Here is a 15,075-nt window from a genome sequence, read left to right on the forward strand (position 1 = left end):
AAGATCATTTTATTGTTGAATGTTCTTTAATTGAGCACTCAAGCTTTATTTGAATTTGAAAGTCAGTATTTAAAAATTGGACTTAAAAGCTAACTCATTCATTCATTTGCTCCTTGCACAGATGTGTTGTGAGTGCCTATGTGTGTGAGGCACTTGGCAGACCTCAGGAATGCAAGGTGACAAAGCTGTGCCTTCTGGGAGCTCTCAGTTTCCCTTGGTCGTATGTCTGAAACTCATAAATCTGAAGCACGAGATTTTCATTGCCTTGCAAATATACATGGTGTCCTGTTAAATAATCCCTTGGCAAGTCAATTTCAAGTAGAACTTGACAAAGGGCCCAAAGTATAGGTGATTGCCTTCATTCTTTGGACTAAATAATGCTTTTTTATTCTTTTCAAGTGTTTTTGTTTTATCTGTCAAGGTAAGAGATGAACCGTAAGGATAGGAATATGACAGCCTCATTAAAACAAATTCCATGTTCCAAAATTATAGTCACATGACTTACATTTTTTAAGGTTGTGCTCATAACTGGGTAGTACTTCTCCCATATACAGGTGAAGATGCTAAAATCATTTAAATTCAAATATTGACCCTAATTTGAAAATATTTTTTTATTTAAATCCTTTTTCTCTTACTTCCAGGGAGGTTGTTCTGGCTCTGGTTGTGGAAAATGTGACTGTCACGGAGTGAAAGGACAAAAGGTGAGTAGCAAAGATTTAAATAATAACTATTTTTTTGAATTGCCGTCTCCACAGAAATCATTAGACACTGATACATTAAAATTAACCAAGTCATCAGTAATTCATGTTAAGACCTTGTTACTATTTCAATATTTCCCCCAGAGACATATAAATAGAAGCAAAACCAGACATAAAATTATTTCTAAGGACTCTTAGTAGCTATTCCCCCAAAGATTGTAGTAATTAGTGGTAATTAATGTAGAAAATGGGATTTGGTTATTTTTCTTTTTTGACTCTAGAGGGAAAAAGTAAATTGGCAGAAAATCTGTGAGTTAGTAGTTTTTTGGAATTGATTTATAGAAACTCAATTTAGCTTTTTCTACTGAACCTGAGGGCCTTCCATTCAAATTAGTATTTTTAAAACAATTTTTATCTGTGACCCACTTACCTAGATTTATTCACAATATCAGTAAATATTTATTGTTTCTCAAGTATAAAACTATAAAATAAATATATTTTTGTCTAAGAAAGCTCTCTTCCTCCTTCTCACAGAAGAATCGCAGAATTAGATAAAGACACTTTTCTCTAGAAGGCAAGCTGTTATCTATTCACTTCTGTTGGCTAGCAAGAGGGTGCCAGTCTGGCTTTTATTCCCAGGCAGGGCACCAAATACAAAGTGAAGCAGCATCCTGAGGGCTGCCTGTGAGTCACTGGGGAAACCAGGCTGTCAGTGAGGACACATGGACAATCAACCATCTACTCTGCAGTGTGAGAGCACATGGCCGGTCGGGTCAGGAGAGAAGGGAGTTTGCTTTCTGGACCACTGCCTTGTTTTCAGGGATCTGAAGTTTTCAGGGTATCTAACAGTGAATTCTCTCCTTGTTCCACGGCATGCCAAAAGCTTTTAATGATGGCCACAGAGTCACACTGTTGAAACTCAGTGATTCTACTTTACAGAGAATTGTTTCATTTCTTTATAGCAATTTGCTGATAAACCAGCATTATTATTTTTTAAAATATGCTGACAGTTAATGGCACTACTATTACCTAGATGGTTTTTGAATGAATGAAGTATGTGAAAAAATAATTATCAGCTATAATTCCTCTTCATGTTTTGCTCATTTTATCACTTGGGAAATTTTTCTAAGTAGGTCCGGTGTGCGTTTTCGAGAGTTATCTTAAGGTATAGGCAAATAGTTTTCATAGATTTTTTTCCCAAAGATTTCTTGAGTTATACACATGAGTACCCTGAACAAATAGAGAAATCCCTAAAAGTATAAAAAGATATAACTTTGGGGTGTCAAGGAATAGGAAATTAGAATCTATATCAATATTACCAAGTTTTCCTTATAACTTTTAAATTAACAGGATTTGGAGAGGGGCAGGCAGAGTTAGCATTCCTCTCTGTTAAGGAGAATGGGGTCCATTACAGCTACTTTCTTATTTTTCAACTTCCATCCGGTAGCTTCAGATCCTGGTGGAATGCATCCCTAGATTTGTTGCTTTTCAAACTTTTCTATTCTGTACTGACGTATAATCTTATTTATGCTTTCCAGCCTGATTCATTTTAATTTTTAATCAAAAATCAAAATATGACAAGTTAGATTTATCCATTATATCTTTCAAATATTTTAGGCCGGCATCTTTATAACTTTATGGATCCTAGTCAGAGACTTGAAGCAATTCAATTCAGAGTTGGTTAAAAATCTTCAGAGAAGGGACAGACACTCTGAGGTATGAGGCAGTATCATGTACCTAATCTAAGAAGGAAAGAAATTTCAATTTCAAAAATCGCCCATCAAAGACAACCTTGCTGTGGATGATACACTCAGCTGAGGCAAGATCGGTGTTTATCATGGCATGGAAACATGCCTTAGGACCCTACCTTCACCTTCAGCTCCTGAAGGTCAAGGTGAGGAGAGTGGTGAGCCAGGAGATGTGTTGTTAGATTTCTGCTACTCTCTTTCTTGTGATAAGGTTCCCTGCCAATTATCTCCTGTGATACAACCTAAGCCTTGTAATTGGAAGACACCAGTGATCCACTTGTGGCTTGGATGAAGGATGTAGAATTCCACTCTACTTTTTGCCTCATGATGATTTCACGCTAAGGGAATAAAGCATATGTAAAATCCAACACCTCCATGCTTTTTCCTATACTGTCCCTACTCCTGAAAATTCAGTCTTCTCCATTGCCCCCTTTGAATATTTTATTTTATTATTAAAGAATATTTAAAATAAAATACTGGCCCATTATAGGTTAAAACATTCTGAATTTGTTTTTTTAAAGAGTGTAATTACTGTATGGATTCAGAAGGCCTCTCAAAACCTAGGGGAATAGCTAAGCAGTTTAGTATTATATCAGTTTAACAAAAATAGAAAGGATTTTTCTTTTCTCATTATAAGCATAAATATTTCAGGCTCTGTGGTCCACACAGAATTCAACAAGGACAAAGAATCCTTCCTCTCAATGAAAGAGGAAATTTTAAACTTCCACTTATTGTCTTGGAAGTAATGTTTAAAATAATCAGTTTAATGATGTGACATACATAGAGCTTAATTTAGGATTTCAGATCTGGTTCCATTTCTCTCATACCCAGGTTAAAGAACAAAGGAATTTATACTTGGCTGGCATGTCAGTAAGAGAAATTTGTCTTTCTCAACTGCCACTACCTCCCACCCACTCTCAAAGCACCTTAGTTCTAGAAATGCCAGAAGAGTGTCAAGGCAAAAGGGATAAAAGGTTTAGAATCACAGAATTTAAATCTGGGGGTTTACATCACTGGTCAATTTTGAGCTTCTAATGAATATCTCTAATTCTCATTGGAGTTGTGATATTTTCAAAATGTGTACAAGTGAAATTAATTTGGATTCATTTTATTTAAAGATAGGATTGTAGGATCTGGGATAGAGAGGTGCAGCCTCAATGTTTGGAAATCACTGTTTCTGAGACGTGTTTTTCCACATGTCTCTGAAAAACACTTTAACATACTGGCTATTTAGAATCCACCAATATCCTCAATGGAAATTGGCATATGACCAGTATAAATTGCCCAATCTCTTTGTCTAAGTCCTGTTCCCCATGGAGATAAGATTATGTGACAGAATGTTTTATTTTCTCCAGATATCATAAATAAACTTCATTGCAACAGATCATTGCCAATTTTATAATCTTACAGTTATTGAAGAATCAATATAGCACTAGGCATTTTATTCTGATCTCAACAGTTAAATGCATCAGGCTTTTACTGGGTTTAGGGTCTTCGCTGCTTGCTTTATTTCCCCACTTTCCTGGATGGCTGCTCACATTTTCAGATGTTTTCTCTTAGGTAATTAATTTGGCTTTGTACATAACGGCTTTGTGTTCTTTCAGATCTCACAGCAGTGTGGGAATGTCATCTATTTAAACTAATTAGGATTTTGAATTCTTGCCTACTCAGGGATAGCCAAAAGTTAAGCTCTTCTTTTGCTTGATAACCTGATTTTCTCAACTATTTGATTATAATAGGAAATGCACCACATTCCCAGGAGTTACTACCATATGCTTGGAAAGTAACCATTTACATTTTGCTAAAATAGAGTTTGCAGAAGAAGTCTTTCAAATATTTCAGCCATGGGACCCCATGTTTATGTATAAAACTTCTCATTATAGTCTGTGACCTTGCAGTGTCTAAAAACGATTTGAAAGTTAAACTAGAGAGAGAAGGTAGGTGTACATAAAATACATAAGATGAGAATAAATTATTGAATTCCAGGAGAAGTAGCAGAGAAAAATGCCACAGTTGTTCGGAAAAGAGAGTGATCCCTGTGGTGTAGAATCATAAAATAAAGGGAAAGTTTCCTGGAAGGGGTAGGTCCCAGGCATATTATGTGTTCACTAATTCTCTAGACTTGCTTGACTAGAGAGTAGGTTCATCTGTCACCCATGTGCTTAAAGACTACAGTTCCTTCCGATTTTGTCAACTTGTCTGTTTTATGGCATTTAATATATCCTGCCTTGCACCAGAGCTGTCTGTGGACTTGGCTACCCCTGTCCCACCCCTCCCCTTCCAAGCAGATTGTGAGCTCTTAGAGGACAGTGCGGCCCTCCAAGTCAGACTCCCCTACCAGATCTCGCGCAGTGCTTGCATCCAGTAGATTTCATTACGTATATGAAAAATGGCAAAAAATGTTACAAAATAGACTAGTTTTAATTATAACTATGTTAATCAGAGAAAATAGCTCTTTTAGCCAGTTGATAAATGCTGTCAGAGAAAAGGTTTGATAATTCTTCATGTACTGATTATTCTGAGGCATGTTCCCAAGCCTCAGTCTTGGAAGTTTAGAGTGTTAATTAAGAAAATTTTATTATTTCCAACCAATAGTGATAACTGTATGGGTATCTTGTATCTTCTTAGAATATTTTAACCCTACTGATATCCAGATACATGCCAAAGATTTGAGGAAGAAGCACATTATCCTGTTATTACTAATTAGATAGTCTTTAAATCACAGGCCCTTTCTGTCATTGTGTCTGCTCAACAATAATACAGCCATCAGATAGCGCAAGCCCAGATTGCTTTCAAAGCAGAGAGCTTTGAAAATGAAATTGCTGTCTTTTTGTTTAAAATGTGTACCTTATCTGATTTGGAAGGGTTGAAGAAGTCTGTGGTCAATCTGGAAGTGATTCTATTTCTGGCACTGGAAGTTGGAGAATTTAATGTTGCGTTATACACCAAGTTTGTACAGGATACTCTTTTCTCTTATGCCAAATTGTTTTAGCTGTACCAGCCATTTAGCCCCTGCATGTATTTTCAAAACCACTAGATACCCTGTATTAGATCTTCATATAGCCCTGTCTTTCTGTGTCTTAACAGAAATTAAATGATAACCTCTGCTCATATGCAAAAGCTATTGCCCACGACAGAAAAATCCAGGTTTATAAATGTCAGAACAAGGAAGAGAAAGGGACTGATAAGTATTGTATGCCCACTTTGGCTCAGGCATGGTACTGGGCACTTTTATGCTTTATGGTGTTTTAACTTTACTAAGCAAACAAATAAACAAACAAAATACAAAAACAAAACCCCTCTTTAAAAGAGGAATTGTTATAATACCCCTTTTACAGTTGAAGAAACCAGCGAGTATGGGGTTTCTCAACCTCGGCACTATTGACATTTTGGGCTGGATAATTCTTTGCTGTGGAGGGCTGTCTAGTGCATTGTAGGATCATTGGTGCTAGATACCAGTAGTAATCACCTGCCCCAAGATATTGTCAGATGTCTCCTGGGGGGACAGAATCACCCTGGGTTGAGCTACTGGACTAACCCAATCTCTTATAGCTAATAGGAGGTATGTAACAAGATTCAAGCTCTAGTCAGAGCACTGATGAGTTTTCATTCTTCAAGACACAAAGATCCAGATGTGAGAGAGTCAAGTGAGATGACTACATGTTTCAGGATACTCTGAAGTCTTGAGCGAGTGCACACTCTTCCGATGGCCACCTGCCAAGGAAAGCAAACCTTTCTGAAGCCTTTCTCTAAATTGGTAATGATGGAAAGGATTGCTGGAGGACCAGAAAGAAATGAATCAATTCCTTTGGGGCCATGGGCAGACCTCCCAGTTCCTGTTCTAGAGGAGAGTTGACTGGAGCCTCAAGTCTGGTTAAAAAAATAAACCACAGGCAGCCACCTTGTTTTTGACGCAGAGCAGGTCAGACGGGTCATCTGTCCAAGTCTGAGCCCCGCTTCCCCACCTGAGACGTGTTAGGGGAAGCCCAGCCCAGAATAACAAGCATTCCATTGCACTGAAGGAATGTTTATTCCATACATTATTAAGAATAAAACCCTTAAGGGAGGGCATTTCGAATAAGGACCTTTCAGGCCTGCATCAAGATAGGCAAGAACAGTTATCTATGAGTGAGAATTAGACACTGCCTCCATCCTTCCTGCAGGAAACTTGGCATATGTTCCTATCCTATAGGAAATTCATTGCACTGGTTAATTATTATTATTAATAATAATTGGTTATTATTGGGCAAGTCTCGATGATTTCTCTGGGAGGCAAAAATGGACATATTCCTTATACACTCTGGTCATAGTCAAAAAAGACCATGATCATTAACTTGTTTATCTGCTTCTTCTATATCTGGAAAGATGCAATTCACCCCCTTTCTATAGTAGATTGCTTAGAATTATCATGGGGTTTCTTCTGTCATTCTTCAGAAATATGATTTATCAATCAATATGTATTTTTCGGTCATTAATATGTGCACACTACATTGAGAGACACTTTTAAGAATATAAAACAAGTATTTTTAGTGTCCTTTCAAGGACATGCTAATTAAGAACAAAATATCTGCAAGGAATGTTATAAATCTAATCATTCCTAAATGCAAGATGATAAGCTAAATTTTACCATCTTTCCAATTATATGTGCCATTTTACATTGATTATCTTCCATTAGCTGCGATTGCCAGAGATACTGCAATGTCTACTTGATTAGGAGTTTAGGTATTAGCTTGAATGTCTTAATATATAAAATTCTGTTATTTCTGTTTAGAGTTCTAATTATTTTTGTACTATTTTGCTATAAATTATCAAAAATACTTCAGGATCTAACTATTTTTAAGGTAAAAGGATCTTGAGTTCTCCTAAGATTGTAAATATGAAATATTTTCTTGGTTGTCATTAAATCTTATATGAAATTCCTATTTGAGAAAGGAACTGTATTTTATTGGTATTTTTTAAAAAATTCAGTGGGTTCAAGTTATAAATATATTTATTTCAATTTTCTTCCTTTGAATTAATAATAGGAATATTTGTATTTTGTGAAATAAAAAATACAAAATCATAGTTCTTCAGAGGTTACACTTCATATATGGACAAACTATTCTCTTTTCATTCCTTGTTAGTCTTAGTATCCATGTAGAAGAGACTTGGATCCTCAAGGAATATTAAATAACAAATTATCTTTCTACTATTTTTATCAGAATATTGACATTTCCTTCCCTAAATGAAATTATATTAACCATAGTTTTAAATGTTTAAAGGTGTCATATTTCTTCTTAAATATTTAGTTTTTTTTCTCAAGCCAACAAAAGTATTTATTCTTCTGTGTACACTCTTTGAAACTTTGGATACACATTAACTGATTTAGATTGGTAATAAATAACTATTAATAATAATAGTTATTATTCATAAATAATAATTTATTTATTGAGTACTTGCTATGTATAGGCACTGTGCCAGATTTGAATTAGTGAGAATTCTACAATCTAGTATATTTAAAAAAAAGTTCCATTCTCTTATTTTCAAGACATGAAATAGCTAAACTCAAAATGCACAAGAAAGTGCTTCTTAGTATAAAACATTAGGAGGGTTATCCAGCAAACTTAAGATTCATTTAGCTAGTGCATCAAGTGTATTTGAAATTACTTCTAATTTTTTGAGACAATCGATTAAATTTATTTATGTAAGTGTTGTAAACACTCTCAAGAGGCAATAGTGTCTAGTTTGGAGTTTCCCAAAATGTAATCCTCAGACCATCTTTAGGATGTTACCTTTGGAAATGAAAATGAGGAGAAGGTTCCAAGGACAAACAAGTTTGGGAAACACTGAGTTAAGGTTAAAGGGGTATTTTCTTTTTTCCTCTAGGACATCTCTGAACCTTTTATAAGCTAGTGTACCTTCTGAGTCTTTAAGGAGGTAGTATACCATGTACAATTCCCCTAACTTATTTAACTACAGACCCCCCTTTTTTAATATTCATTTTATTGAGATATATTCACATACCACGCAGTCATACAAAACAAATCGTACATTCGATTGTTCACAGTACCATTACATAGTTGTGCATTCATCACCAAAATCAATCCCTGACACCTTCATTACCACACACACAAAAATAACAAGAATAATAATTAAAGTGAAAAAGAACAATTAAAGTAAAAAAGAACACTGGGTGCCTTTGTCTGTTTGTTTCCTTCCTGCATTTTTCTACTCATCCTTCCATAAACTAGACAAAGGGGACTGTGGTCCTTATGGCTTTCCCAATCCCATTGTCACCCCTCCACAGACCCTTTTTATTTCTCAAACCAGGAACATCCTTTAGGAAGGAATGACTTGGTAGAATAACAGCCTTGATTTAGTGTGAGTTCCACCATTCACTAGCTGAGTGTTTTTCATCAAGTCATTTTAACCACATTATCCAACTGATAAAAGGGAATGACTTTGGCATGCAAATTTCCTAATGTTTTGAAAAGGAGCAAATTAAATATATTATATGTAAAAGCATTTAGGAAATTTAAAATGTCATATACATGTACATATGTTTGTAAATTTAGTGGTAGCTGAATTTTAAAGTTGTGATAAAAGAGGGAAAGGTTGGCTTGTTGGCCCAATTCTAAACAAATTCCTAGACATACAGAGGTCAGTAGAGACCAATTAACTGAAACTTCTCAATTCACAAATGAAGACTCAACAACTAAAAAATTAACTTGTTCCGCTGATGACAGAAGCACTCTCATGAACTAAATTAATGAGATTTTAGAATGTTTTTAGAACCACAGCAGGATTAATAGTATGTTTGTAGTTTATGGATGCTTTTGGTGGAGGAAAAAGGAGATGTATTTACTTGGGAGGTATGTTTGGAATTGTCATCCGATTTATAGTCAGTGCTGTGATTTTATCATCCATTTCCAGAATTATTAGCCTTTCAGTATAAGGGAAACTAACTCTCCTTTTATTCAGTTCTCTTTTACAAATACCTCTGCATGTTTTTGTTGCTAATTGCTTTCTCTGATAAACACACATTTACAAACGTAGTTCATTGCCTCTCTTCCCCTGAGCCAAATTTCCTTGCTGTAGATATTATTTAAGCAGGAATGTGTGTGAAATGTTACTTTATTTCTGATCTTTAATAGATTCTAGCTCCCCAAGTTACCTGACTTTAGTCACTTTGGGTGTCACTAGTGTTCATGTGAAGGATTAGATGATATGCTTCTTCTCCTCCCATTAGTTAGTTATGTGGGTTAATAAACACTCTTTTCCTTTTCCATTGTTTTGTCTGGTGTCATGTAATGCCAAGATCTTTTCCAGATGTCCCCTATTTCCCATTTCTGCTTATTGCACTTGAATCATCATTTGGCAGGCTACTCGTGAGAATCAATGTGGTTTCCCACATTCACCTACCTTTAATTCTTGATAGTTCTTTGCAAACAAAGGAAGTTTTTGTTAAATGTTTGAATCCAAGGGTAAAATATCAACAGTATAGCATGGAGAAGTCACTAAAATCTCTACCTGTGCTAAGTGGGGTTATCTTAGACCCACCCACAGTTGTGTCCTATGCATGGAATATCGTTGCAGTTTCCCACAACAGGGAAAGTGAGCTATACTTTCGCCAGTTTCATCTCATCTTACTATTTCTTTCCACTAAATAGAATTTGCCCCTTTGCTGTGTGCTTCTGAGACCTTAACTATTAAACTTGTGGTAGATCATAATCACAAAAATCTACATTTTTGATTTCCAGCTGTATTTGGTACTTACCTTCCCTGTGCAACTTTAAACTTAATATGATTTGATTTTGTTTTCATGTTTAGAAGGAGTAGTAGGAAATTAAATATCTTGAATGAAGTATCATGTCCAGTGGCTTTTATAGCATGGAACACTTTAAGTGAATACGGGCTGTCATCAGTGATGTCAAGTACTGGCAGTCCTTGACTGTTTATGGGAAAGAATTATTATTTTATAAATATGATCCTGACAAAACATTGGCTGGCGAGAAAATACCTTTCTTTTAAAAGGAGCAAAATGAGGCTGCATGTTTTATTTCGAGAACAAAGACAACATAAAACAAACCCTGACAAGTGAAAACTGCAATTGGATTTTCCTCATGGTTTGTTGTTAGAATATCTTGAGCATTCAAAATACATTTCCAGACAACATGTAATGATGCTGGTAATTATGTAGTATGGGTGTGGGGAATTTCACCCTCAAAAAATGATGCTAACAGAACCCTCATCCTTGTGAAGTGGTTCAGCACAATGTGCAATTAAACATAGGAAGAATTAGTCAGAGTTAATGAGCAAACCATATGACTATGGGGGAAGTGGTGCCCCTTTGTTTTTTTATTACCCTTTGGCAAATTCATTAAAAAATTTAAAGATATACTTGAATGCCATGTCCTCTTATGGCTTGATCTATTTCCATTGGTTAACTACATAATTCTGTGAAAGTATAATGCTTCTCTGGCCCCAAATTCAATTAATTCTAGATATCTTCACAAGAAAATCTAACATGAGATGCTAACAGTGATTCTTGGCTAATTTCTAAAATGCTGTAATGAAATCATGCCTGATTGAAAGCCCCTCAATAGGAATTTTCTTTTATTGGCTTGAGATTTTGCCAACCCCTCATGCTTGCAGATCAATCTGCAAATAGGCAAAAGGTGATTTTGGTAATGAGTGATAAAGCAAAATGAATTTCTTATATATGTCTTGTTAGATATTGAGAATTTTTCCAAAGAATCTTTTACGGATGTCTCATCATAGCATGTTAGATCTATGTAAGAAATCAGTGGCCTTAAGTTTGATGAGGACGTTAAGCTTTATAGTATACGGCTAAATACCTGTTGAAATTATTTTCCCTAAAAAATTGGTAAAGGAATTAAATCTATGCAGAATAGATCCAAATAAACTATCTGAGCCAGAAAAAACTGTGGCAGCTATCCCATCCCATCCTATCCCGTCCCTTCCTATGCCATCCAACCCCATTCATTCATTCAGCAGATTTTTATTGAGCTCCTATTATGTGATGACAATATGCTCTTGGATTTAGTGATTAGCTAAAGAGACATAGAACTTGCCCTTATAGATCTTAAAATCTCAATGCAGAGAAAAACATTGAACAAGTAATGGCACACAAAAAACCTCATATTGAACAGTCTACCAAGAGCTATGAAGGGAAACACAGAATCTCATGGGGAACAAGTTGATCTGGGAATGCGGGTTTAAGGAAAGGCAAATTGAACTTCTCACTAGCAGACACCTAAAATACAGGCAGCATGCTCTATGGATGATGACACTTGAGTTATGCCTCAAAACTTTGTTTCTCTATGTTTCATCTTATTTGTCCTGATTTTTGGTGGAAATTTGGATAAATTGGAAACTGCCCCTCTCACTCCCCACTCCCCCCCTCACTTCCACATAGAAGTCCCTGAAGATGTTAAAGGACATATTTTCTTGAATGTGATGTTGTTTGGCAAAAAGCAGAATGGGTCTTTCTTCAAGCCCTTGAAAGTTACTATTTTCTTATTCTGGGCCTCTTCTCTCTGATCTGATCAGTATTTCATGGGCAAGGTGGGAGGTACATAGATGAATCTTGTTCCCAGACTATATGTCTCCTAACCAAGTAGGATGGGGGATGATATATATTCTTTTAAGTCAGGACTTTCGGACATAGCACCTTTTATCCTAGTTCTCGGCACTCTATAAACATGGGCTCATAAGTCATCTCGACATGTCCGTGATGTGGGTGGCAAGTATAATGTTCTGCCTCTTCCAGATAAGGAGTTGGAATACAGAAAGTTTTGGTGTCTTGCTCTAAATTCAAATAGGGAGGCACTTGGTCAAGATGAGTACATGCCTCATCTCCTTTGTAGACCACACACGCTGAGCCTTGGGAACAAATTGGAGTAGGCTTTGACCCCCCGAGTCTCAGCGGGGCTCATTGGAGGGTGTCTTTCCTTCCGGGGGCTCAACATTTTGCCTCTGGATGTAGCACATTCAGTTCTTTGCAAGAGACAGAGACTAGACATCTCATTGAAATGTCTTGCCTGCCAGAGTAAAAGTAATATATGGCTGAGGGGAAAAAACAACAGCAGACTTCCAGCAAAAGCTAATAATAAGATTCTAAAGTATGATTTCAGGGGTCATGAAATAGGACGGTGTTGTTTCCTTTTTATGAACGTTAGATTGCATATCTCTATTAAAGAACTTGATCTGTTCATTGCATGCTTTTTGGGCCCTTCTGGATCTAGGGGCATGATGACATCAGCTGAAGCAGATTATCTGCGGATGGAATGTGGCCCACTGACTCCAAAAGGCATTGGGCTCCTCCAGAAGATGCTTGAAAACACAGTGTCCCCAGTGTTGGTCTCCCCCCCCACACATACATATACACACACATTCTTTTCAAGAGTTTTCCCCCCACACCCCTTTACCACGTGGTCTGACTAGAACATTCCATGTCCACCTGCTTCAAGCTTGTGCAGGTGACCACATGCCACCCCCACTGCCACGTTTGCAAACTCACAATGGATTTGATGCTGTGGAAAGGAGGCAGAGGGAACTAGTAGGACCAGGTTAGGAAGACAACGGCATTGATAACCAGAGGCCAATTTGTAGAGAAACCCTGCCGCTATTTTACTGAGGTGGAAATCTGGGTTTGGGGGCATCCAGAACAGTATGAATATGACAAGAGGGAGCCCCAGGGACTCTGAGATTTTGATGTGAGGATAGGGATCTATTTTGTAGTACTTCTTGGGATACTGGACCTATCTAACACATACTTGCCCTCTAACAGTGACACTTTATGGTGGCCGTATGTTTGTTCTCATAATTGAGTGTAAATTTTTCAGTCTGAAGAAAATCCTGTCACTTTGATTAAAAATTGAAAATCTGTAACTGGAAAAAATTCGACTAGGATATCTAGAACCCCTTCCAAATCTAAATGTCTACTGTTCTCTGATTTGGGGTTGTCTCTACAAATGCCAGAAGGTACTTTAGTAGTATGTTATTACTGGCCTTTCTGGAGTAAAAAGTTATTTAATCAAAAGAAACTTTGGTATGCAGTAAATGTCAGAACTTTCTGTTAATTTTAGGCAAAGGAAGGTCAGGCCAGTAATGAGTTATTACTTTACAAGTAGACATTTCCTCAGTGTCAAATACTTTTTCAGTGATGTATTCTGAGAAAAAGGGTAGCAGTGATTCAGCAGTATTTAACCAATGTGTCTTCATCATTTTTCCTTCAATTCTGTTGATGTGGAGATTAAAGGTCCTTGAGTCTCAAAAGATTTCTGGTTATTCTCCATTTTTTTCTGTTTTGAAAAAATCACATGATACCTCAGTTGATGGAATCACAGCTGGGAAATTTCTGTATGCCTTCTCCACAGTCTTTCTTTTCTTCATTTGCTAATCTCTTTAGCTCTCCATATCTTACTTCTAAAATCTTTGGTTGGGGTTGAGGGGAGAGGATGGGAGATGGGTGCTAATATTTAAAATCACTTTATTTAAAGTCTGTCTGACTTTCTTAAACAATTTCTCTAATGATTGTCCTTAGCCTAGAGGTAATTTATTGTGTATCATTTCTTTGCTCTTACTAGTGGATAAATTCCGAGAATTGAAAGAGAAGGCAAATGTAGCTTGTGATTTATGAACGTTAGGGAACATAATCATTTGTTTCCTTTCACACACTTTTACATGAAACATTGAACAGCTGTTAGCAAAGGTGATTACTTTATATCTTCACAAAAGGCACTAAGCCAATCCTTCTGGAGAATCCTTGAATTTGGAAACCTACTTATTCCTTCCAGGATGCCTTGGTGGGCTCCCATTGTGGGTTCTCAGAATTTCTACAAAATTAACAATTTCATAGTTTTCTCATAATTTAGTAATTCCCTTAGGAGTGAAGGGAAGGCCACCTTAGGGCACTTCTGACTCATCAGCTTTCTTTTGCCAAAGAGAAATTGCTTCTCTCATGGGGTTCAGATGCCTCTGACTCGGATGGGGTAAAGGGGAGCAGGGAAAGGGGAAGTGGTACTGGAGTCAGATTACCCAGTCATTCTCCCTTCTCATAATGCAACAGCCCTCTGCCTCTCTCCTCCCTGGCTCTAACACACCCACACATTTGGTCATCTGTCTTCTACTAGATTTTTTTTTTTTTTAACTCAAATACAGATTACAAGGAGAATGGCCACATTTTTAATATTCTACATCTGTGATCTAATTTTTAAAAGAAAGTTAATGCCTCCTAATTTACAAAATGTGATGCATCTTAGTTCCTAGTCAAAGAACATATTTTAGTCCATTGGCAATAAGTAATTAAGAATAAAAAAGCAAGAAACCATCCTATACATTTAATGTTTAAAACCACTACAAAATAGGGATAGTAAAAATGACATTAATTAAGATTCTACCAGTTTAAATTTTTTTATAATTTGAGCACAACCTGGGTAAAAATATATCTCCTCATTTTCTTTGGAAAAGAGGCATGCCAATATTCTGAATGACACTGAGGTGAAGGGAGTTAACCTGCTAAGTAAAGGCTATTTTTAATTATTTAAGAAATAATTTTTCATTGAGTTAATTATGCACCATTATTTTGTATTGGCCATTCAGTTTCAAAACCAAGATTTTGACCA

At 36.4% G+C, this 15,075-nt stretch overlaps 1 protein-coding gene across 1 annotated transcript in view; it reads left to right on the forward strand.

Annotated features, from left to right (window-relative positions):
* Positions 1–15,075, forward strand: part of COL4A1 (collagen type IV alpha 1 chain) — a 169,097-nt gene that overhangs the window by 80,035 nt on the left and 73,987 nt on the right. The window contains exon 2 of the mRNA XM_037799949.1: positions 642–701. Within this exon, the coding sequence (XP_037655877.1) occupies positions 642–701 (60 nt within the window). The remainder of the gene's footprint in view (positions 1–641; positions 702–15,075) is intronic.

Source organism: Choloepus didactylus, chromosome 12 (genome assembly GCF_015220235.1).
Source record: "Choloepus didactylus isolate mChoDid1 chromosome 12, mChoDid1.pri, whole genome shotgun sequence".
Lineage (NCBI taxonomy): Eukaryota > Metazoa > Chordata > Mammalia > Pilosa > Megalonychidae > Choloepus > Choloepus didactylus.